Genomic DNA, 22,155 nt, shown 5'->3' on the forward strand with positions numbered 1-22,155 from the left:
AACACCATCTCCACCTGCAACATGTATAAGGAGTTTACACCACTAGTCAATTCCCTTTTGTTGAATAGAGATGCTAAAAAATGTCACCGAAAGTTGGTTCTTAGAATCATTAAAGATATTACCATAAACCACATAGCATAACCAAATACAACTTCCCTGATACTAATGAGACATATCAAGAGAAATTAAAGATAATATATACAGACAATCAACATCTGCAGTTTATTTTCACAATTGAAATATCTGACTCATGTCTGCCATGACCACATCACCTTCAGAGAAAAGAAAGGTTTTGCAGATGGTGTTTCACTATATCCACAGGAACCCCTCTTTAGCTTCCATCAACTCAAAGCTTCAACCAATTAGAATCCTAGAGCCTCTTTATGCAAAACTAGTCCAGCATCCATGAATATCAGTGTTGAAGCGCCCAAAACGAGTTATAAGTTATTGTTTACAAAAACATAGGTAGCAATTATGCCATGGATGAAGTACTATAACATGGCTATGGCTGAGTTTCTATGAATTATAGAGGAATGACAACCATTTAGCCACATCATTGCACCTTCAATGTTACTGATTACCAAAAATTTATTACTCAAAGGACAAACAACTGTCAGAACAACAATAAAAAAGAAAGAAATAAAACAAAGATTAGACTAACATGAAGATTACAAGTGCTCCAAGGAAAAACCAGAGCTAATGAGTTCGACAGACCTATGGAACTCCATTCATTCCTCGCATTAGCTAATATCTTAACCCTAGAATACTCATTTAACCCCCGGTTAAGAACAGAACTACACTATGGCATTGTCGAAAGGGGTTCACTGTAATCCCAACGGATTCAGACAGCACAAGAAGCCTAACTGGCATCGACTCCAGAACATTCATGGAAAAGACCAAAAGGGCATTTCGGCAGCGCAAAGCAGGGTACCTTGTATCCTCGAGATAATTTAGAGGGAAAACGGAAGAAAGCTCACCGGGACCAAGGAACGACTCCTTGACTCCCTGAGGAGACGTGGGGACGACAGACGTGCCTCCATGCTCGCCTTCAGCGCCTCGGACGGAGGTGGCGGGGGGGATCGAAGGTGGAGGGAGAGCGGATTTAGGATCGGGCTCACGTTCCTCTAGGTGGAGCCGAGGGGAAGAGGAGGAGGTGGCGTTGGTGAGGTCTGCGAGCGGCGTCCTCTTCTTATCTTTCTGTTGCTGCCTCCTCGAGCTATACCGCTTAATTCTAACGACCGCCGGCTTCCCGTTGATTGGATTCGACGGGGTAGGAGTCGCCGAAGCCGAGGTCTCGTCAAGCTGTGCCGCGACCTCGGACATGGGCGAGAATCGGCGATAGAAATGTACGATTAGGGTTAAGGATTACAGAGAATCGGCGATAGAGACGAGGAGGAAGAGAAGGAAAGGGGCGAGATTTGAGCGGCAAGGAACGAGAGCGAGAAAGGAATTTAAAGTGGGGTTTACAGGAGAACTGGAGTTCCAAGGGATGTTATAGCCGGATTCCTTTTTTCGGATTCTGATACCGTCTCCACTTAAATCCGATCCGATTAAGAAACGGATAATAACAAACCCGATTCGATTCAACTGAATCGCGCTGACGCCAGGCGGATGTTATCGCCATCACCAAAACGTAACTAACTCCCGCTGACGTCAAAACTAAAATAATCATTAAAATTGAATTAGGTAGCTAAAGTGGCAACATATTGAAATAAGGGATTAGTAATAGAAATTTCCTAAAATTTAAATTTGCCATTAAAATTAAATTAACAATGATTAGTAATTAGCAAATTCATTATAACTATCAATTAACTAGACAATAATAATGAATTGGATAAATCAAGATCAAAAACTTTAAATTATCATTAAAGTTAAATTATCATTAAATTATATCACTGTAAATTTAAAATATAAATTTTATCTATTATTTATTAAATATTTAAAATATTTCATACATTCACTCAAGTTTCTTTCTCCAACATATATTAAAATATAAATGTGTCCCCAATGTAGCGTATGTTGCTTGTCTTACTTACCGCGAATATTTCTCCGCCTTCTCTTCCTCCACCCCAAGTCTCTGGAACCTGAACCCTAACCCTGCACTTCTATAGCCGGTTCGGTACCATGTCCGACTTTGCGGCACTGTCTGACGAGCCGTCGACTTCGGCGACTCCTTCCGCGTCGAATCCGGTCAGCGGGAAGCCAGTGGTCGTTAGGGTTAAGCGGAAGTCCTTCCAGTCGAGAGTCGATGCATTCTGTGAGTTCTTCTTGTTCGTTTTCTTCTTTGGTTTCGATTTCTCTGGAAGTCAGGGTTTAAAGTCTGAAAAGACGAGGAGGAAAGGGAAATGAAAGAAGAAAAGATGATACCACTTTCCCTTCCTTTGTTCGTATCAAAAAGGGAGAAAGGAAAAAAGATCACTTAGAATTATTTATTTGTTGTCAAATCCTCTTCACTTTTGGAAGGAATGAAAGAAAAGGGGGTTTGTACCGAAATTGGTTCTTACCGTTTCTTTCCCTTTTTCATTCAAGATTAATCTTTAGTTATTCTTCTCTTCTCTCTGCTTCGCTTAATCCAACCGGCAGTTAATCTTCTTGTCATCTTTAGTTAATCTTCTTGTCATCTGTTAATCTTCGCTTAATCCAACCGGCAGTTAATCTTTAGTTATTCTTATTGCTGTCTTGTGCTTTTAGGGCTGGAAATCAATGGAAGGCCACTCAAGAGGCAATTGTTGGATTTCGCGAACCTCTCTATCTCTGATGCTGACACAGGAAAAGGTATCACGTACCCTTTCTCTTATTTTTGTTTCACTGAATTTATTCCCATGGAGAGTTTAATAAGTGCCTATGTTAACATTTTTTTTCCCTTTTGATTTGGCCCAAGGGCAAATTTACCAATAATGAGGTACTGTGTAATATGCTGTAGTTACTTGTGCAGATTTCGATATAATCAGTAAACTAATAACAGGACATTTGTAGGAAATAAATCATTCATAGCATAGTTAGAAGGGTTCAACCATTCCGAATAGGTGCTACATAGTCTGATGATGTTTTTGGCAATCATGATTTTGAGAAGTAGATCTCTCGTGATGCAATGGATAAGTAGTCAGTTACGAACTCCTTCGCAGAACTGTTGTTTCTTTTCTTAGTGACTTTTGTTTGGATGCTGGATGTCAGTTGATTTATGCAGAGCTTCTTGTTCTGATTTCACATCCAACATGTTCTTTTTTATGTAATAGCCCCCTCTTTTCAATGTATGGAAAAAGAAGTTAATCAATTCATATTTCTCTTTTTTTAATCTTTTTACATCTAAGGTTCTTGGTTCCAAGTTTTCATATATTAAGATTTTTTTATTCATCATTCCTTATTCCTGAATAATCTTTTTGTCATGCACGGGGATATAAATTTCTTGATTTTTGTTTTTCATCCCAGGATTATATAGCTTTTATATGGAATGCCAATCTTATCTTCACAAACCAAAGCTTCTACACATGTTTTATTATGTTCATCTCATAGCATTGGTGGATCTTTAAAATAGTTACTTATGTAGCAATCTTATATTGTGATATTAATAAATTAGTTGCCTTCTATAAGACTAACATAGTTTGCGAATAGGCTTGAGTCCCACTGACCACAACTTGCTCCTCTGTAGTTAAAATTCCTCCATGATCTCATTTCATTCATTGGAAAATGCATTCTTGTAAATTGAAGAAGCTAAAGATTAAGATCCTTCAGCATTTCTTTGACGTCATTTTTTTTCTTCTCTTGGACCAGTCAAGTGATCCTAGCTGTTACTTTGTTCAGATAGATATGCGTATGCTGTTTTGATGGTAGCTATAATTGGAATCAATTTGTTGGCTGGCCTCGATGCTCTCTAACCGAAGGTTTTATCTATTAATACTTTAATAGTATTATATAGTGTTGTCATTCATTTGAATTATATTCTGAGCAAGTTCAAAAGAATTTTTATTAGGACTTTCTTGACTTTCTTTTTGGCGCTATATGAAAATATTAATACCATACAATATTACAATATATGAACCATGTTATTATAAGAAAAGCAGGAGTAATTTAATTTTTTCGATGAATTATAAGATAGTTACTATGTACAAACCATTTGAGGATTATAAAATTGAATCAAACTTTAATAGTCTCAAGATTTACTAATGTTCTTGTTTATTAGCTAAAGAATGATTACTGTAGTGTGAAACAATAAAATTTTGGTACAATAATTAATTGGAATTTTGTGGGTCTATCGTATGCGTAAGTTGTTCCCATTGGAATGAAAGAGGACACCTTTTAACTCTTGCAAACATAATTGGTACAGATAAAATGTGATGATACATGGAATTTAGGACTTCATGGGGAAGTCTAACATAATGATGAAGATGAGGACTAAAAACATTAGAGCTTTCATACTTTCAAATGATTTTTTTATCGGAATATTTCATTCATGTCATTTTTTATTTTCATGAATTCTTAGACTGAAAACTTATTATTAAAAACATGCAGTTTTGGAGGAGTTTGGAACAAAGAAGCTATTAGTGCAGCATCTCGAGACAGTGAGGGCCTCTGAGGATATCAAAGATATGCTGCATTGTTTTCTGGTTCGTATCAGATCCTTGCTGCTCAGTTAAATTATTCTTATTGTCATTTATTAAAATAATGGTTGTAGTGCAATATATTTATTTTTCGCTCATTCTTGTGGTAATAGTGAGTGATGTTTTATCAATGGGCTCTAGTGACCTTTTGTCGCTCATTGTAATAGCAGAGGTTCATGAGATGGGGAGGGTTGTGTCCATTCTTTGACAAGCCAGTTTCCTAGGTAGTGGCCAATACCAATGATGCATAGTCCAATGGCCAGGTCTATCTTGATGGTAATTGCAGTCAAATGACATGGTTTCCCATCATTGGTTGATTGAAAGTTGAAGCATTTTCATATGGCTGAAGTAGTAGTTGACAAAGTTGTCCGTGCCAGGTAGGCAGAGACAGTAGAGAAGAACAAATTCTATCGAGTGAGCCATCATCTGGTTCCTGTTGCCACCATCTATTGGTTGGCAAGTCAGGGCATTTGATTCAAACCTGTCAGGTAGGCTGGAATTTTTTTTTCTAGTTGTGCAAAGGTTAGGGTTTATCATTAACCTTTTCACCCCCATCACCTTGGAACACCATTGTTTGGTTTGCACTAGGCTTATATGATATTGGACTTGACATCTATCCACACCACATTTGTGTTATATGACATGATTAGGATGTTGGAATGGGTTTCATGTTGGACCTTGCAAGCAACGAGCATACTGAGCCAAAAATTGATCGAATTGATTGATCCCAAGCAAAGTTAGCCCTTGCTGAGACTAGGTCAATTCTTTGCCACAGAGAAGAAAAGGATGTAGCATTAATTGCATGTCACTAGTTTTGAGGAGAAAAAAAGGTAAGAAGAGAAGGGGAGTGGGTGACAAAGTACTCTCTATCACCATTAACATGACAGCACCAGATATAGTATAAAGGAAAGGCATCCATTGATGATGAATTAATGCCTTGTTATATGAGGAATTAATCATCATGAAATATGATTTGAAGACCAGTCCTGGAATTGATCCTAGAGAACTTCTTTAATTATGTCATATACTTATGAGTAGAGAAGAGGAAAAGAGAAAAGGAAAGAGTAGAGGGGGAAAAGAGAGAGAGAGAGAGAGAGAGAATATGAGAAGGGAAGAAGAGAAAAGGAAAAGATAAGAGAAAACCCATATAATGCTTAATAACATGAAATGCATTAAGAGTTTCCGTAATTCTATGCTAGTTTAAAAATTTTAGAAGTACAGTATTAAAAACTGTATATGTATTTATTTAAGATCATATTTTAAAACGATCTTAAATGGGTGCTTGGCCACTGCTGAGATTCTATATTTTGTTTAATTGTGAAAACATAGTTATTTTGTTAAGTTTTCTGAATAGTCACCTAAAGATCCATTAGAAGAGTAGTCACCTAAAGATGTATTAGTTTGTTTATCACTTTGACATACATAGCTGGCATTTTTTGATGGGTTGGAGCATTTTGTTTGCAGCTCTTTTGCTTGACTCATTGCCTCAAAGTATTTTCTTGAATGTTATGTAGTGGTTTCTATTTGTCATTTTTCAGTTGAATATTTCCTTTAGATAAATAGAGATCATAGAGTGGTCATACTATTTTCCCTAGCTTTAGTTTGTTCGTAAAAGAACTTGTATCTGTCTTACATCTATTTGCCTGATATGTTAACTTTATTACTTGATTAGTTTGATTCCTGGACTTGGACTATATTTTTGATAAAAATATTGTGCTCTAAATGTATAATTTTATGATTCATTGTCTTATAGGATTAGTAGTTATCTGACTGTATTCCTTCTTAACTTGTTATTGAAGGCTAAAAATTTTATTTATAGAGTATAAAAATAGGAAAGGGAAGAACAAGCCTCATCTATGCATATCGTTTCTGGTTTCTTCTGATATGTGAGGATACATGTATAAATTTAGGGCATTGGAATACTGCTATCGGCATTCATTCATTTGTACTAATTATAAGTGGATTATTTGAATGCTTTTTCGGTGTGAAGTAAGATAAATCTTGGACTGGATTCTTCTGTTGAATCTCTAAGGACTTTTGCATCATTGGAATGTGTTACTTCTATGAACCTTAAATTTTTTAATTATGCTATCTCTATGATGTCTATGCATGTCTAGATAATGTATTACATATGCTTCAGTTTAATTTCTAGACTATCTTTTCTTGTTTGCTTGTTTGAACTTTAGACCGTCATTATAATTTTGCTATTCTCACATTCTTACTCTTCAAGGGGACAACTGTCTTATTGATTTTTTTTATTAGTGTTCTTTGTTCTTTACTTATTTTCTTGGATAAACAACAGCATGATTCCAGTTACTCAAAGGAGTTGAAGGGGAGGTCCGAGGAGCGGGGAAGCATTCTTAAACCAGATAAAGTAAGAATATCAAATTTTTTAGCAGTAAATTATTATGGTGCATTTGATATCTTCATGTCATCTGAACTGAGGAGATCTGGTGCATAGTTTATTTTCTATCCTTGGGTTCTCTGCTAGACTAACTTACACTGTTGCAATCTTTTTTATGCGTTTTCATGAGAATTAGCACTGCTAACTAGAAGTTCTACAACTATGTAAAGCATTTTTAATCTTTGCTATTTTTTCTCTTATTTTTTATTTTTAGTCAGGAAAACTAACCAAGTTTTATTGTTATAGAAGCATTCTTCTTTTGTAGAATGAAATTTAAAGCTTTTCTCTTTGAATATTATCAAAAGTTATGGACTGTTGTCTTTGTGATATCTGATTGACACTTTGCTGCAAGGGGGTTTTTAATGGAATCTTAAACTTGTACTATAAAATATCAATTCTCTCTTTTTAAAAAAAGAATGATGTGCAATAATTGTCTAGAAAGTAAGGTATTATCCTTTCAATTAGATACATCTGGTGGTTGATTATTGTGAATTGTTGAGCTTTGAAAGCTTGGATTATATTTGTACCAGCAAAGCCTCCAAATCTTTAGCATGTGGACTGTGCCTAATCTGAATCATCAATCAAATTATAATATATACTTGCTCAAATTGCAAATACACATAATGGCATCTTGTTACACTGCCCAAGAATGTTTCTAACCAATAACGAGACTTGATACATACCTAACAAAACCAATGGTCCGAGCTTATGTTTGTTAGGTTAGGCTTGCAATCAGGCTAATGATGACTTCTAAGTCATAATTAGTTGATGAAGTTTAAGGTCTATAATCATATTCTACATGAACCTCAGAAACTCATGAGTGTAGAGTGATCCTAGCTTATGTTCATCTTGATCAAGACTATCAATGCTGGTCTGAACCCATGCAGAGTGGAGAGCTTTTTGTTCAGGTACTTTTAGCAATTTCGGGAATTCTCGCGATGATTGGTTTTGGTTGACTGAGGTTAGGATCAGCTAAGATAAACTTAATGGTTGGATCAAAATCAGGATCAGTTTTGGTGGTTTTGGCTTATCCACATTATTCATCACAAACTTGGTTGTTAACATTGAATTTTTGCTAATTAGAAGGACGTGGAAACTTGGGCTGAAAATTTGATTTGGATCAGATTTAAATCTATTTTGGCCAATCTAGATGGCTCATTGTTTGATCCACGGAACCATGATTTTGACATTATAGGCAGCAGGCTTAATAGCCCTGTTGTTGACCCAACAATCGAGAGGTCTGATATTGAGGCAATTATCCTCACCAATTAAGAAATTATATCAGAGTTTGAGGTTTGCATTCTGACCTAGATTGCATGGCTATGTAGATATAACTTCAGCAATAATGACATTGGGCCTTGAACCTGTGTGTCTCAGCTTGAACCTGGTTATACTGGGGCAGATCTTTTTTTGATTGATGGGGTTTGGGACGAGCCAAATTTCACATGGTTTTGGTTAAAAGCTTGTTCACTAGAGGATTGCGACAAATGGAGCTTCAAGTTAATTTATTATCGAATATATTTATCTTTTAACCTAAATTGAAACCTCTAAATTTGGTTTTACGATTTCCTCACTCAACTTGCTGCTGAATGTGGTTTTTTGGGCGACGCTGAGCATGCTGTGAAAGACCTATGTCACTAACATCTTCCCCAGTGAAGACCTATGTCACTAACATCTTCCCCAGTGAGGTGATCTACATTGTTTGAATTTGGGTTGGTGCAGCATCAAGCAGCTCCATGAGGTTGGCTGATCTTGGGTTGTGTTTATCAGTTTTTCTGTAAAAAGGATCCACTTTGACATCTGCTGGATGTCAAGGTTATTTGAGATGGAACTGTTCCTATTGCCCCCTTTCTCCCATCAGTTCAATGTTCTCTCACCTGCCATGTCATCTGTTTCATCTTTGATCTCCGCCCTCAATCTAGCAAGATTTGCTGGCAGTCTCCGTTTGTTCATTCTTAACATCAGTGATAAAATCCCTCTCCCTCGTTCTCTCTCTCTCTCTCTCTCTCTCATCTGCTGTGTTTCTGGTGGGTTGCATATGACAGATTCAGGATCCTAGAACACAAATTGGATAGAGTGGGGAAAATGACTACTGTCCTCTCTATCTTGTGGGCGATAGCATGGGTTCAGTGATTGCAAAACTTGCCCTAAACATTCTATTGCACTCCTAAGCTCTGCCATTACATGTGTTAGCTTTAAGTGTTTACTGTTAATCATTATAATCATCTCAGCCTGGAATGTGAAAATTGTGGTCATGTTGATTTTGATGATATACTTGAAATAATGTCTCTTAATTGGTAAGTGGGTGACAGGTAAAAAGTGCAGAAACAGTTGTGTAATTTTGCAGAACCTAGATCCTGTAACGACTGCTAAGGCAATAGATTGGAGAGAGAAATAACATAAAAGCTTCTAGGCCCTTAAATTTTGGATGAACTTAAAGATGGACTGTTAAATTTTGGATGACTTCGTGGGAATGAGAAACTGCAAGAATAAACTATTGCTGTTATTTTTCATTACTTTTTTGCAAAATGATGGAAAATGTACAATTATCGCTGTGCCTATTTTATTGATATTATACTGTTTCCACAAACAGCTTCAATTGTTTTCAATTTAACAAACAGTTCTGCCTTAATGATCACTTTTATGCTTCCAGAAACAAGATCAGCTGCGGTCTGTGGCTGTAAAAAAGCACGAGGTACATTTTTATTTAACCCTTTCATGTTAATGCATGATAAATTAATATTTTTTAAATGGACGAGCTATTAAGGATAAACTTTGCAAACTGCTTTTCCTATGTTTCATATTATTGATAGGCATGCGTGTGCTTTCATATATTAACATTTTCATTTTAAAACCCTAAAGTGTTATGATTTTTCTGGAAATGTCTTCTGCAACGTTTACACTAATTTTCTTCCCAAATATGATAATCTCATCTTCTTGATGGTGGAAGCAACTTGAATATTGCCATGTAGGAGATTATATATATACACACACAAATTTCATTTGAGCAAGTTTGATTCTTAATCATTGTTTGCAACATTCTTGCATCATTATATTGTTAAGATGTCTCACAATAGTAGTAGAGAAGTAAAGGTTCTATCTAGCTTAGTTGCTTGATCATTGTAACAAGATCCTGCAATTAATTTCTGTCATCATCATTTAAAAAGAAAAAGATGATCTGACACAATGATTGTTCTTGTTCAACATTTTTCATTCAGATGTTTCATTTCTGAGCTGTGTAACTGAGTGAGACGTGGTTGCCTTGCGAGTAAAGTAGAATAAAATGACAAAACAAAAATAATATGACATTTATTTTGTAATTGTGATATCAAGAGGTTGCTTCATAACTGTTATAGGATCTTGCTCGAAATGCTCGATATGAACAAATATGGAAGAGCAGAAGGGGATGTGCAGATGCAGCAGAAGAGGGTTTACATGAAATATGTCGTCTGTATGACATTGTCCGAGTTGACCTTGAGCATGAAACTAATGAAAGGGTGCATAAGCCCGAGTAAGTTGCACAATGCTGTAATGTTTGTCTTCTGCATCTTTTTGGCATCTTCTTTGATGATTTTAGACATACTTCTTGAACTCAGAGTTGGTCCTGCCAATGATAGTGGAATCTTGTGTACATGAATGCAGTTTTATTTCTGCTGATGATGGTGCAATCTTGTGTAACTATCTGCCACTTTTAAGGGAATATCTTCCAGAAACAGCTGTAGAGATTGAATCTGGCATCAGGGAGTCTAAAGAAGGTTTCATCTACTTCTTTATTTTACACTCTTTAGCGTGTAGTAGCATTTTATGTTTATGCTTCAAATCAGTGGATATTAATTGGCTGGTTCTAACTGTGGCCATCAGGATATATGTTCGTGTGTTTTTAATATGAAAAAGCAATTTTATTCCTAGAAATGCATGCTGATTCACAAATGGAATTTCCAGCTTTGGTTTGTTTGTTTCTAGTTATGGCATTCCATAGTGCTACCGAAGTTTATACAAATGTTTTCATGGGTCTTAAAGGAAATAAATGTATAGCATTTGTCCTTCTTAAGATCTAGTGTCTTTTTTTTTTTTTTGCAGTTAGTACATCTATTGCTTATGCATCTTGAATCTTGTTTTACTTTTCTATATCAATGATTTATTTCGAACACCTGCTTTGTTGAAGACGATCTATGATGTTTGGAAAACCTAGAAATAAAAGATCATGTATATATTTTGATGTCAAGCTGGGGAAAATTAGTGTCTTAGAATATATTTGATTTGGTTGACAAAATAGAACGTTTAAAATATATCAAAATTACATGTTTTTTAAGGTAGAGTAACACAGTGGTGGTTTGCTATGATTGGTATACTTTGATATTATTGGTTGGTAAATAATATGGGTGTTGCATTAAAATCTTTCCACTGCTCTTTTATTTTCTTGTTGAGCATCATTTATAGTTCACATTGATATGACTTGTAAACTGATTTGGTTGTTTGTCAAGGATGGTGCAAACACTGGTAAATGATTTTTACTGTCCTGGTGAACAGATAACTATGTTTATGACCTGTATACTGTTGGCGATGGTCTGGTCACAACCACCGGAGACACAACCAAGTTTCCGCTGTAAGAATCTGGGACACATGGTTGATGTTATGATGTTTGATTGTCAGTGATGAAGATATTCTAACATGTACTGTTTGTTACAGGGTGCAGGTAGCCGATGATGACTTTTATGAGGGACCATTGGAATCTGATTATGAAACTGATGATTCAAATGGTTTGTATTTTTTTCTGTCCCTTCAATAATGTTTATTTTTTTTCGATCCCTAGATAGCTGTACTGAAGTTTTTTTTTTTTTTTTTCCCTTTTTCTTTGTGCTAACTGCAGCTGAATGCAATACGCGTAATGATTATCCTGATGAAGAGTCTGGAGATGAAGCCGAAGGTGAAGATAGAGATGATTTCTTTGATGACCTAGAAGGTTCAGATTCAGATTCAGATTCAGATTTGCAGGAAGAAGTTGATTTTGATGAAGAAGTTGATAGTGATGAAAAAGCTGATATTGATAAAGAAGATGACAAGGACTAGAGATGGGGGATACCGTTAAAATGCTCGATAGCTATTCGATCTCTGAGACAATGAAGTTGGAAAGAACCATGCTTTTGCAGCGTACTTTGCCCTGGGTTGAAGACATCTCGAATAGTCCATTTTAGTGTTTGAGGATGCCGAAGAATCTTGAGAAGCGCAATGTTGTAGTTTAAAACATCTATAGTGAAGTCCTTAGATGCTGAAACAGCTTTCAGACGAGGATGGAGTCTGTGAATCATGCATTTCCTTGATGCTATAATGATCCATACAGGAAATGCATTTGTTCGTGGTAGTAACGATGAGGGTTTTACGACAGCCTTTCAATCCTACCGTTTCCGCCGTAGCCAGGGAATGTCTCCGTAAGCGTAAGGCGTCCTTCCACAAAGTGGACGTGATGGGATAGAAATGGCTGATGCTTCTGCTCGTGCCAGCCTACCGACAGATTCCTACTCTCTATTGCCCCCCAGGTGGCTAACGATGTTGGAGCCGATGGCTATGGAGCTTGTAACTACAGCCAGAGCTAACATGGCCGACGCTACTACTTTATCCCTTGTCTTCGATATCCCTTCCACGTCCCTGCAACAAGCACCAGTTTCATCAGGACACGTTGGATCGCAGCAGCAGTTCAGGTGGATCAAGATCATCATCGTACCTTAGAACGATGGCGGCCGGGAAGATGAGCGAGACGCAGACCGCGGTCGTCGATCCAAAGAACTGGAACAAGGTCCATATGCTCGGGAAAAGTATGGAGGCCGTATAGATGAACCCCAGCAACAACACCGTGAGGAGCACGAAGCGGCAGGTGTCGGATGCGTGGTGGCTGGCCCGGGGTAAGAGGAGCTCATCGATGCTGATCCGTAGCGAGAAGAACAGCAGGGGGAACACCAGCGCCAGGTGCAGGACGTAGCTCAGGCGGACCGCGTCGTTGAGGAGACTGCCGATGGGCGAACCCGTGTCTCGATCGAAGTTGGACAGGACGTCCGCCATCGTCGACTCGCCAAACAGAAGATAGCCGAAGAACCCGATGGCCGCATAGATGACTGAGCATAGCAATATGGAGATCCGGACCGCCACCATCATATCGGAAGTTTTGCTGAGTTCGGCTCGGATAGGATGAACTGCAACTCGCGGCAGATGCATATAATAAGTATTTGGAAGGGAGATGCAGTACAACTATTCGAGTATGTGCGCATAGGAGAAGTAAGAGATTGGTCTTACCGTTGAAGTGGAAGGTGAAGGCCACGACAATGATCGGAACGGCAGTAAAGAGCTCGAAAATGGAAGACATGTGACCAAAGTCGGGTAGCAACCTCGGGGTTTCCGTGGCGCCCTGGAAGAGAGCATAGAGAGCCATGCCGGTGCTTATGCACATAAATACCACGGCTAGGAGCACCGATATCGCCGACGTGAACCTGAGCGAGTCTGCCATTACACGCAAATGCGGATGCCACAGGCGTAAGATCACCAAAGCAAAGCACCGCACGCTACATTTAGATGTATCGATAACATATGTACATATGTTCCAGGAATTGAGTGTCTCTCACCGACGCGTCTGAGGAGGACCAGCGGGAGCATGATGAAGACGGCGGTGAAGAGCAGCGCCACCGCGCGGGCGTTCCACCACCGCTCCCCAAACCACTCCTGCAGCACCCCTATGTGGGCCACCCCCTCCGATTGACTCCCAGACAGAACGTCCCCTGGGGCCCGACACGAAAACATAAGCACACCGTCAGCGTCCCGTCCCACCCATCTCCCCCCTTCCCCTCCTCGGTCCGTACAACATGTGAATCACGAGGCGGGTCGGCGACGACAGATCACGAAATGAAAGCGGCAACGTGGTAGGGGTGAGTCGTCCTTCCTTGTCTCGAGCGGGTGACACGACCTATCACCAACCCCGTGCGTCGGACGCTGTCCCTACGTAGGGTCGATGGGTGGAACGTCACCCCTCGAGACCGGCAGGGCGAACTTGCCCCCGCCTGTCACGGCTCATGGCCGGGTTCCCGCACCTCTGAACTTGATGCAGGTTGGCGAGACGCCACGAACGGGTAAGGGAAAAGTTTGGGAGACTGTCTCCTTACCTATGATGACGAGGTAGACGGTGAGCGTCCCGGCGGTGGTGAGTCCGACGCAGACGTGGAGCGCCAACGAGCCCGCGCGGCCGAAAGCCTCCCCCATGGCGGCCGCGTACGAGAACGGCGCAGCGCCGCCCGACCCCGCGTACCGCAGCAGGAACTCAGCGGAGGCGTCCGCCAGGAACGCTGCTGCGACGACGAGGAAGAGCGCCGGGACGACTCCGAGCACCCGCACCGCCGCCGGGAGCGACATGATCCCCGCCCCAATGATGGTCGTCGCCAGGTTGAACACTGCGCCGGGGACAGACGCTTCACGGCCTCCGTCGCCATTCGACGCCGCGATGGGCCGAAACTCTGGCAGCAATGGCGCGACCGCGTCGCCACCCTTCGCCGGAGACGACAGCTTCATCCGGCCTGTGATCTTTAGAGGACGCGGAGTGGAGAGAGGGTCCGCACTGGTTTTAAGAACCTATATGGAAAGATGGGACTGACAATTTTACTAAATTAGCCTTAATGATAGGGCCGTATTAAGAACAATGTTCGTGGGTTGACTGCGGTCAAAGTAAGGTAAATATGTCATTTTAGCTGATTGCACTCGGAAAGCATGCAATGTGCGAGATAGGATCACCATATTGTGCCCAACTATAAAGAACCACGCCATCACGTTTACACGGGGACAATCCTCATTGGCCTACTCGCGTCGTGCGTGTGAGGTGGCGTGTAGGAGCTGGACCTATCGTTGGTGTATCAAGAGCTAAACTGCACGTGGCGACGAGTTACAGTAAGTTGGAAGCCAATAATGATTGATGTACATGGACGGGAAGTTGGATCCAGGGGGTAATCCGCCCACAGCTTGTTCTCCTCGTCGATCCGAGCGCCACCCGCCAGCCCACCGGTTCGATGATTGGGCAGCTGATGTGGGTCCAGCACTACTAGTTTCAGGCTGTTTGTGGCGCGACGGAATGCGTATCTCTTCATCCGTCTGCCGCAGCCCAAGTATACTTACGTGTGCCTGCCTCCGTCTCAATACCTTTGTCCAAACATAGCCATCGGATTCAAACCATCTAAATTGGTAGATCGAAAATATCAAGAACAATTTTTGATCCTGCAGAAACTCCAGGTCTCGCCGTCTCCTACAGCACCTGCTGCGCGATGATCCATGACAATGACTCCTACTGTACCTGAAAGCCCAATGGGTTTGTGGTCCATCAATGGCCGAGTTCGAACTTTAAGCAATCATGTCGGAGATCGGAGCAGCACTCCGTGAAGGACGTCCGGGAATGAGTCAATGCTCTGCTCAGTTCTGATGCGGTCTGTTCTGGTCAAGATTGACTTTGGAGTTCATTCCTCGTTCCACCATGGCGGGGCTGCCGTATGAAACAAGCTCCGCTCTCCCACCAACAAGGAGAAAACAACAAGAAGACTTCATCGGTCAGGCTGCTACCTGGTCAACAATGGCGCACAGTCTGCTGCCGTCTTATTAATGCCAATGTAACAGTTTGAGTTGCCTTTCCTCTCTGTGTTTGTTTGACCCCGTGGTGTTTGAACGGCTGATGGCAGTTGGGATCTACCGGTCTTTTCCCTGTGATCTTGCCGTCTCTCTTTATTAAGCCTCTGTCTCTTTTTGTTCTTTCTGTGATCCGTAATCTGTCTGTCAACAAGAGAAAGCTTTCATGGCTCCTTTCCTGTGACATCGACTCCTTTCCTTTGGGAAAGCTGTAGTCGTTCGCTGCCATCGTGAGAGTAGGAAGAGACAGGAGGAGGATCATATCCTCGAGGTAAATCCCTCTCTTGTCGGTAGCAGATCTTTAGATTCTAGCATGGGTGAAAGTGATCCCGGGCGGGAGCACTGTGTCCAGATCCCATTGCTTCCGGAAAGACTACCGGAACAGAGAGACAGCAGGAGAAGGCTTGTGGATTTGCTGAAAGCTTCTCCATCCCCAGATTGGTTGAAGAAGCTCCAATTCCCTTCCCCGCTCAAGATTTTCCGACGAACTCTAGACCGAAGAGAGGAGATATCGCTTTCGGTGCCTTCCCCCGTCGGCGGCCAGCGGCGTTTCCATGTCCAGTTCCTCAGAAGAATCGACTGGCGTTCTCTCTTCCGTACCTGCAAAGGATGGCTCAAAAACCCCATGAACATTGCTCTTCTTATCTGGCTCCTCTGCGTCGCCGTCTCCGGCACCATGCTGGGCCTCCTCCTCCTCGGACTGCTGAACGACGCGTTCCCCACCAAGTCCCTGCGAAACCACTGGATCGAGATCAATAACCAGGTCCTCAATGCGCTGTTCACGCTCATGAGCCTCTACCAGCACCCCAATCTCTTCTACCACTTCGTCATGCTGTGCCGATGGAGCTCCGAAGACATCACGGAGCTCAGAAAGATGTACTGCAAGAACGCAGGTTACCGGCCTCAGGAATGGGCTCATATGATGGTGGTCTTGGCCCTCCTCAACATCACTTGTTTCGCGCAGTACGCCCTTTGTGGTCTCTACTGGGGATACTCCAGGGAGGAGCGACCGGAGTTCCTGGAGAACTTCTTCTTCGCGCTGGGGATTGCCACACCCGTCTTCGCTGCTCTGTATGCGGTCTACAGCCCTCTCGGCCGGGAATACGACTGCGGTTCCGATGAAGAATCGCAAGGGAAGAACACCGCAGCTGACACGAAGAGATGCAAGAAGCAGGGCCTAAAGTTGTACGACCGGAGAGTCGTGGTGAGCAAGCCGGAGTGGGTTGGAGGACTGTTCGACTGCAGGGATGACGCCACCGCCTGCTACCTCTCTTTCTTCTGCACCTGCTGCGTCTTCGGCTGGAACATGGAGAGGCTCGGGTTGGGTAACATGTACGTGCACGTCGCCACGTTCCTCCTGCTCTGCGTTGCTCCCTTCTGGATCTTCAACATCGCGGCTCTCAACATCCACAACTACGTCATCGGAGATGTCATCGGGATCGCGGGAGTAGTCCTCTGCGCGTTCGGATTGCTGTACGGGGGGTTTTGGAGGATTCAGATGAGGAGACGGTTTAGACTCCCGAGGGATGCCTTCTGCTTCGGCTCTGCTTCGCTTACGGACTACGTGAAGTGGATGTTCTGCTGGGCGTGTGCTCTGGCGCAGGAGGTGCGCACCGGCAACTTCTACGATGTGGAAGACGACAGCCTCTTTAGGAAGCTAATGGACGGCGAGGAAGAGAGGCAAACGATAACAACCGAGACGCGGGATGGTTCAGAAGTGCTTCGGGGGGATGCAACGACGCCACCGGTTCAGCCATTGATGGGATCCGAAGACGTCGTAGGTGGTGCGAACGGTTCGACTCAACTCCCACCTGCTTCGTTCTCGGCCGGAGAAGAAGATGACGCGCCGTCTTCTACTTAGACGGGGAAGTCGTACGTGCAACCAAAGCTTAGAAGTTACACCGTTTGCAAACATCTTCCGGTGGTGTTTTTGTTCTTCGTTTGTGGTGTGATGAATACGGTCACAGTGGGCGTTCGAAGACGTATTTTATGTAATCGATGTAAATACCATTCTTTTTTATTTTCCACAGGGTAAATCAATGAAAACAAAAGGAGTCTAATATGGGGGTGTGGAAAGGATGATGGATCTCATCTATGTAATTATATTCTCCTATGTTAGTGTTGTTAGTGTCAACATCTTTACGCCGTGACCTCGGGGCCAATACGATTGGGTTCGGGTCAGAATGATTGGAGATATTCCTGAACGATCTTTGAGACTGCTGAGATAGCCGATCGCGATGGTCCGATCACGATAGGGTCACCGTTTTCTCCGGGAGGGAACCCCTCGCTTGGGCCTTCGATGGGAGGTACTCCGTCTTCGTTCTTGCACACAGGTCGGGTCGGGAGAGCTCGACCCGACCCCTCCGACGATCAAGTCAGTCGATAGTCTCAGGGAGTTTTCTTATTTTTTCCTCTCTCTTCGTTTCAAACGCGAGGGTTTTTATAGGGAATGTCATCGTTTCCTTATGTGCCCGCTTGCAGAGAGCAGGGTCATACCTTGGATAACGTCTAACATCGACATTGGCGTTGCATGAAGGACTGAGCTCTTGCAGGATGGTGACATACCTTGGTCGGTGTTGTCAGGTTAGACCGAGGCAGGCGACCTGAAAGCGCAGATGATGTTAGTTCGTATCCCATCATTATTATTACCCTCATCGAGTGTCAATCTTCATCGTCAACTTGTGATTTGTGTGATGACTTCACATTTATTCCAGAGAGTAGAGAACACATCTATAAACAGTTCCTAAGCTAAGAAGAGTTCACAGAACTCGGGGAGCCAATGACTTCCCTTTTGATAGCAGATAAGATCTCTATCTGCTGCTATCACCCTTCACGTGAGCTAATAAGAGTCAGACGGCAGGTGGGACGGACTCTGGGAGGCTACCACGGAAATCCCATGTATCAGAACACTTCGATTGGGACTTTCCCTTCTCTCCACCCGGAGTTGCGCCTGCTCTTCCTCCATTCCCATGGCTTCTCAGGGTGTGACGAAGTCCACAGGCCTCTCCGAGCTGCGCGTGCTTCCTTCTCCCACTGCATCACAACAATCAGAGATCTCAACGTAGCGCGACGTGTGAATCGGTAAAGTAGCTCACCCTCGCAAATTCCGGGCGCTGATCGTAGGTCGCGTAATGCCAAGCAAAGCCTCCCTTCAGCATCCGCTCCTGCACAACAAAATTGGAGCGATCAATGAATCCCTGTAACCACTAGCAAAGTTAGCATGGTTCTCTCTTCCGCTCCGCACCTGCACAAAGATTCCACCGCAGTATACGTCTCCGACGCTTCGGCCATACCGATCGACTCCATACACATGGATCTTTAGTGGCTTTCCCTCCACAAGTTTGAGTAGCTCAGCCTTAGCCTCTTTTCCGTAAGGCATTTCGCTCTCGGGTGCATCGATTCCCCTGTTGGCTTGAATGATCACTGATCATGCAGAACTGAGGTTTCTTAGGAGATTCTAAGCACTGTACCTTAGCCTGATTCGATACTTCCGTGCGAGGATCTCATCCCCGTTTGGGCCAGCCTTGAATCTGTCAACAACCCAAAAATGAGATGAATTTGGCAGATACAAACAAATATTTGGGTTGATGGACTAAGTTCGTTCGACCCATATCCTGCTGCGCTTATGTTCTTCTTCAGCGCGTCTGCTTCCCTATAGTTCCTTGCGGCTCGGGCCGCGGTCCTCTGGATGGCAGCTTGCTGCACTTCCATCGGCACATCAGCGGACTCCTCCGGGGTCGCAGTGTCCACGTACGCCGTGATACCGTCCCCATCCACAACATCCCTTGGATCGACCTGATCATCGACAGCCAATTGCATCAGAATTTGGGACCGTCAAGCCTTAACATGAATACTGTTCTCACAGGAAGCGTGCGTAGCTCAAACTGTACTCCGTCATTCCAGGTTGACGACGACGATGGTGGTGCGTCTACGATTTCGGGAGTCGAAGGAACAGGAAGGTTATAGTAAGCCAACAGACCCTGAAGAAATTGGCACCGTATTATGTCGATCCGACCTAAACTACAATGAAAAGTGTAACTCATATGAGATCTCGAGGTTCACCTCTAAGTCTGCCTTCTGATTCCCTCTGAGCGTTTGGACCACGAGAATGGCGGCCGTCGCTGGGGTCTTCGGTGTTGGCTTGGCTTCCTTCCATGCCTCTAACAGCTTCTTGTACCTGAATCAAGTCAGAGGCACCACACACACACACACACACACACCATTTAATCTCTTCAGCAACCTAACACAACAAATCTTTGATGAGAGTCATCTCGCAGTGCATTTGGTTACCGGTCGACATGGTGTTTCAGAAATTAACAGTCTGTAACTAAGCAAAGTAAGAGCTATGGGTACCAAATAGCCTGCGCCCTCCTGGAGGAAACCACATGGCGGCTTAGTCCTTCCGGAACCTGACACGACAAAGAACCAAATAATGATGAGGAGAAGAGATCTGCCGACAGCTCCAGATGTGATCACCTTAGCTGTTATCTCGTAGTCGAACAGATCATGAGCGAGGGCAGCAACGCCGTGCGGCACCCCCTGGTGGGTTTGGGGCCGATGCGGGGGCGTGGACTCGCCGCAGTCCCCTCTGAGACACCGAAGCAGGGCGTTTCCCATCTCTCCCTTGTCCTTGGTCGCTCAGCTCTCGATGTTCTTCTGCGGAGGATCGGAGTGGGGGAAAGAGTAAAGCTGAGAGCGAAGAGAATATTAAAAGCCTGCTGTGAAGACTTAGAGTCAAGCAGTGGGACCCAGCCGACGCGGACGTCAATAATTGCGCTTGCCTGGATTGCATCGTCAGGTGAGCAGTCCACCGCAGTGCTTCTTTCTCCCGGCAGAAGGAGAAGCAGCACTGGGCCGGCATCAGAGCCGCCGGAGATTTCGATTCAGCGAGACGTATGTAGCTCACCCTTGCGTAATGCCAAGAGAAGCCTCCCTTAATACATGTGAGAAGGTTAGAAAATAGTAGTAACACAATATAGTATAGGAAAGATAGAATTATGGCCCCAAGGTTTGAAGCATCTCTCAGCCAATCAAAATGTTTGAGCTTTCAATGACAAACTTTAATCTCTATGACTAAAAGAAGCTTTTATAAACATTGTTGGTGAACTATTGTATTGTAGCTGATGAGTTCAGCACGGTATGATCCACGGGTCGATGTCGGGAGTCAATAAACGTTACACGACCATCGGGTCGTTGGGCTACGTCATATCCTTCTTGAAATGAAGGATTTCTTCCATTCAGTTCGGCGTAACCTATGTTCCAGTGACGTCGTGGGTTGGTATGGTCGTCGCCATTATGGATTCAATTGCCTAGATTGCCTCCAGGCTACAAGCGGAGGCCGACCTGGCCAAAGCATCGGCCTGTGCGTTCTGCGCCCGAGGAACACTTGTGATCGAGAGGAGATTGAAGCGACGGGTAAGTTGTCTTGCTTCCGTCAGGTATAACGCTATCGTCAGATCTCGAGTCTCGTAGCTCCTGATGGGGATAAAAAGAGGAATAACCTTTGTATAGGAACAAATACTAGAAGACCAAAATACGCAGCGGAATAAAATGGAAACACAATCAAACAGAACACCAAGATATACGTGGAAAACCCCTTCAATGTGAAGGGTAAAAACCACGGGGCAAACTAGAGATAATCCACTATGAGAATAATGAATATACAAATCTCAATCTCTTGCCCAAAACCCAAGCAACAACCACAAGAGAATAACTGGGATACAAGGATCACGTTACTGCCCACAATATCTAAAACCTCCCAAGTAATCACAGCAAGAGCCTACTATAGATTTGATCTAACCTGAGATGAGAACACTGCTAGATGATTGTGAACAGTCTCTCTGCGTTGTCCTTGTCTTCTTCCCTTTCTTTCTCTTTCTTTTCTGCCTTGTTCTCCTTCTTCTCTTTGGAATCTCGTGGCTCCAAAGATCTACCTCGTTGCTGCCTTTTTATAGCTTTAATCTGCCTCTAAAACGCAGCCACCACACCCCCCTAATCTTAATTAGGGTTAGGTTAAGAGAGGGTGTGGGCTGTGGGCTGATAAAGCCCACATGGGCTGAATATGGGCCATCAGCCCAACAACCTCCCCCTTCAGCCCATAAAGGGAGGCTGTCCCATGACTCCTCAATGTGAAGCCATGCCGACCAACTGTCGGCATATCTCCTGTCTTTCTTTTGGTAAGGTCTTCGTCAACATGTCTGCTCCGTTGTCATCTGTATGAATTTTTTGAAGCTGCAACTGCTTCTCTTCAAATACATTTCAAATCCAGTGGTATCTGACATCTATATGCTTTGACTTGGAATGAAACATTGGGTTCTTACACAAATGGATGGCACTCTGGCTGTCACAATGCACCACATAATTTTCCTGTTTCAGCCCCAATTCTTGTAAGAATTCTTTCATCCATAACATTTCTTTGCATACCTCTGTAGCAGCAATATATTCTGCTTCTGTGGTGGAGAGAGCAATACACCTTTGTAACCTGGATTGCCATGACACAGCTCC

At 43.1% G+C, this 22,155-nt stretch overlaps 4 protein-coding genes across 4 annotated transcripts; 2 read left to right on the forward strand and 2 right to left on the reverse strand.

Moving 5' to 3' along the window:
* The first annotated feature begins 2,023 nt into the window (after positions 1 to 2,023).
* On the forward strand, positions 2,024 to 12,368 carry LOC135679361 (RNA-directed DNA methylation 4-like). The gene is made up of 10 exons (XM_065193035.1): positions 2,024 to 2,257; positions 2,692 to 2,775; positions 4,510 to 4,604; positions 6,901 to 6,972; positions 9,656 to 9,697; positions 10,359 to 10,513; positions 10,645 to 10,757; positions 11,533 to 11,608; positions 11,692 to 11,762; positions 11,873 to 12,368. Exons 1-10 carry the CDS (start codon positions 2,125 to 2,127, stop codon positions 12,070 to 12,072), a joined length of 1,041 nt encoding a protein of 346 aa, XP_065049107.1. The 5' UTR covers positions 2,024 to 2,124; the 3' UTR covers positions 12,073 to 12,368.
* On the reverse strand, positions 12,297 to 14,594 carry LOC103992531 (amino acid transporter AVT6D-like). Its single transcript, XM_009412266.3, has 5 exons — positions 14,151 to 14,594; positions 13,617 to 13,769; positions 13,291 to 13,494; positions 12,725 to 13,190; positions 12,297 to 12,648 (listed from the first exon to the last, which is right to left on the reverse strand). Exons 1-5 carry the CDS (start codon positions 14,551 to 14,553, stop codon positions 12,519 to 12,521), a joined length of 1,356 nt encoding a protein of 451 aa, XP_009410541.2. The 5' UTR covers positions 14,554 to 14,594; the 3' UTR covers positions 12,297 to 12,518.
* Positions 14,595 to 15,780: 1,186 nt separating this feature from the next.
* On the forward strand, positions 15,781 to 17,869 carry LOC135680041 (uncharacterized). Its single transcript, XM_065194027.1, has one exon. It carries the CDS (start codon positions 15,965 to 15,967, stop codon positions 17,510 to 17,512), a length of 1,548 nt encoding a protein of 515 aa, XP_065050099.1. The 5' UTR covers positions 15,781 to 15,964; the 3' UTR covers positions 17,513 to 17,869.
* A 467-nt stretch (positions 17,870 to 18,336) lies between these two features.
* On the reverse strand, positions 18,337 to 20,341 carry LOC135679362 (probable staphylococcal-like nuclease CAN1). Its single transcript, XM_065193036.1, has 9 exons — positions 20,128 to 20,341; positions 20,005 to 20,060; positions 19,714 to 19,828; positions 19,515 to 19,631; positions 19,259 to 19,446; positions 19,122 to 19,181; positions 18,896 to 19,055; positions 18,747 to 18,815; positions 18,337 to 18,684 (listed from the first exon to the last, which is right to left on the reverse strand). Exons 1-9 carry the CDS (start codon positions 20,266 to 20,268, stop codon positions 18,553 to 18,555), a joined length of 1,038 nt encoding a protein of 345 aa, XP_065049108.1. The 5' UTR covers positions 20,269 to 20,341; the 3' UTR covers positions 18,337 to 18,552.
* Positions 20,342 to 22,155: the final 1,814 nt, after the last annotated feature.

This window comes from Musa acuminata, chromosome BXJ1-7 (genome assembly GCF_036884655.1).
Source record: "Musa acuminata AAA Group cultivar baxijiao chromosome BXJ1-7, Cavendish_Baxijiao_AAA, whole genome shotgun sequence".
Classification (NCBI taxonomy): domain Eukaryota; kingdom Viridiplantae; phylum Streptophyta; class Magnoliopsida; order Zingiberales; family Musaceae; genus Musa; species Musa acuminata.

Coding starts and splice junctions, on each gene's coding strand:
- LOC103992531 (XM_009412266.3), bottom strand. CDS start 14,553: ATGAAGCTGTCGTCTCCGGCGAAGGGTGGCGACGCGGTCGCGCCATTG. Junction 13,495..13,616: donor GGTCCTCCTCAGACGCGTCG/GTGAGAGACACT, acceptor GTGTAATGGCAG/ACTCGCTCAGGTTCACGTCG. Junction 13,191..13,290: donor CTTCACCTTCCACTTCAACG/GTAAGACCAATC, acceptor CGCGAGTTGCAG/TTCATCCTATCCGAGCCGAA.
- LOC135680041 (XM_065194027.1), top strand. CDS start 15,965: ATGGGTGAAAGTGATCCCGGGCGGGAGCACTGTGTCCAGATCCCATTG.
- LOC135679361 (XM_065193035.1), top strand. CDS start 2,125: ATGTCCGACTTTGCGGCACTGTCTGACGAGCCGTCGACTTCGGCGACT. Junction 2,776..4,509: donor TGATGCTGACACAGGAAAAG/GTATCACGTACC, acceptor AAAAACATGCAG/TTTTGGAGGAGTTTGGAACA. Junction 10,514..10,644: donor GAAAGGGTGCATAAGCCCGA/GTAAGTTGCACA, acceptor ACATGAATGCAG/TTTTATTTCTGCTGATGATG.
- LOC135679362 (XM_065193036.1), bottom strand. CDS start 20,268: ATGGGAAACGCCCTGCTTCGGTGTCTCAGAGGGGACTGCGGCGAGTCC. Junction 20,061..20,127: donor ACTACGAGATAACAGCTAAG/GTGATCACATCT, acceptor TTGTCGTGTCAG/GTTCCGGAAGGACTAAGCCG. Junction 19,829..20,004: donor AGGAGGGCGCAGGCTATTTG/GTACCCATAGCT, acceptor GACTTGATTCAG/GTACAAGAAGCTGTTAGAGG.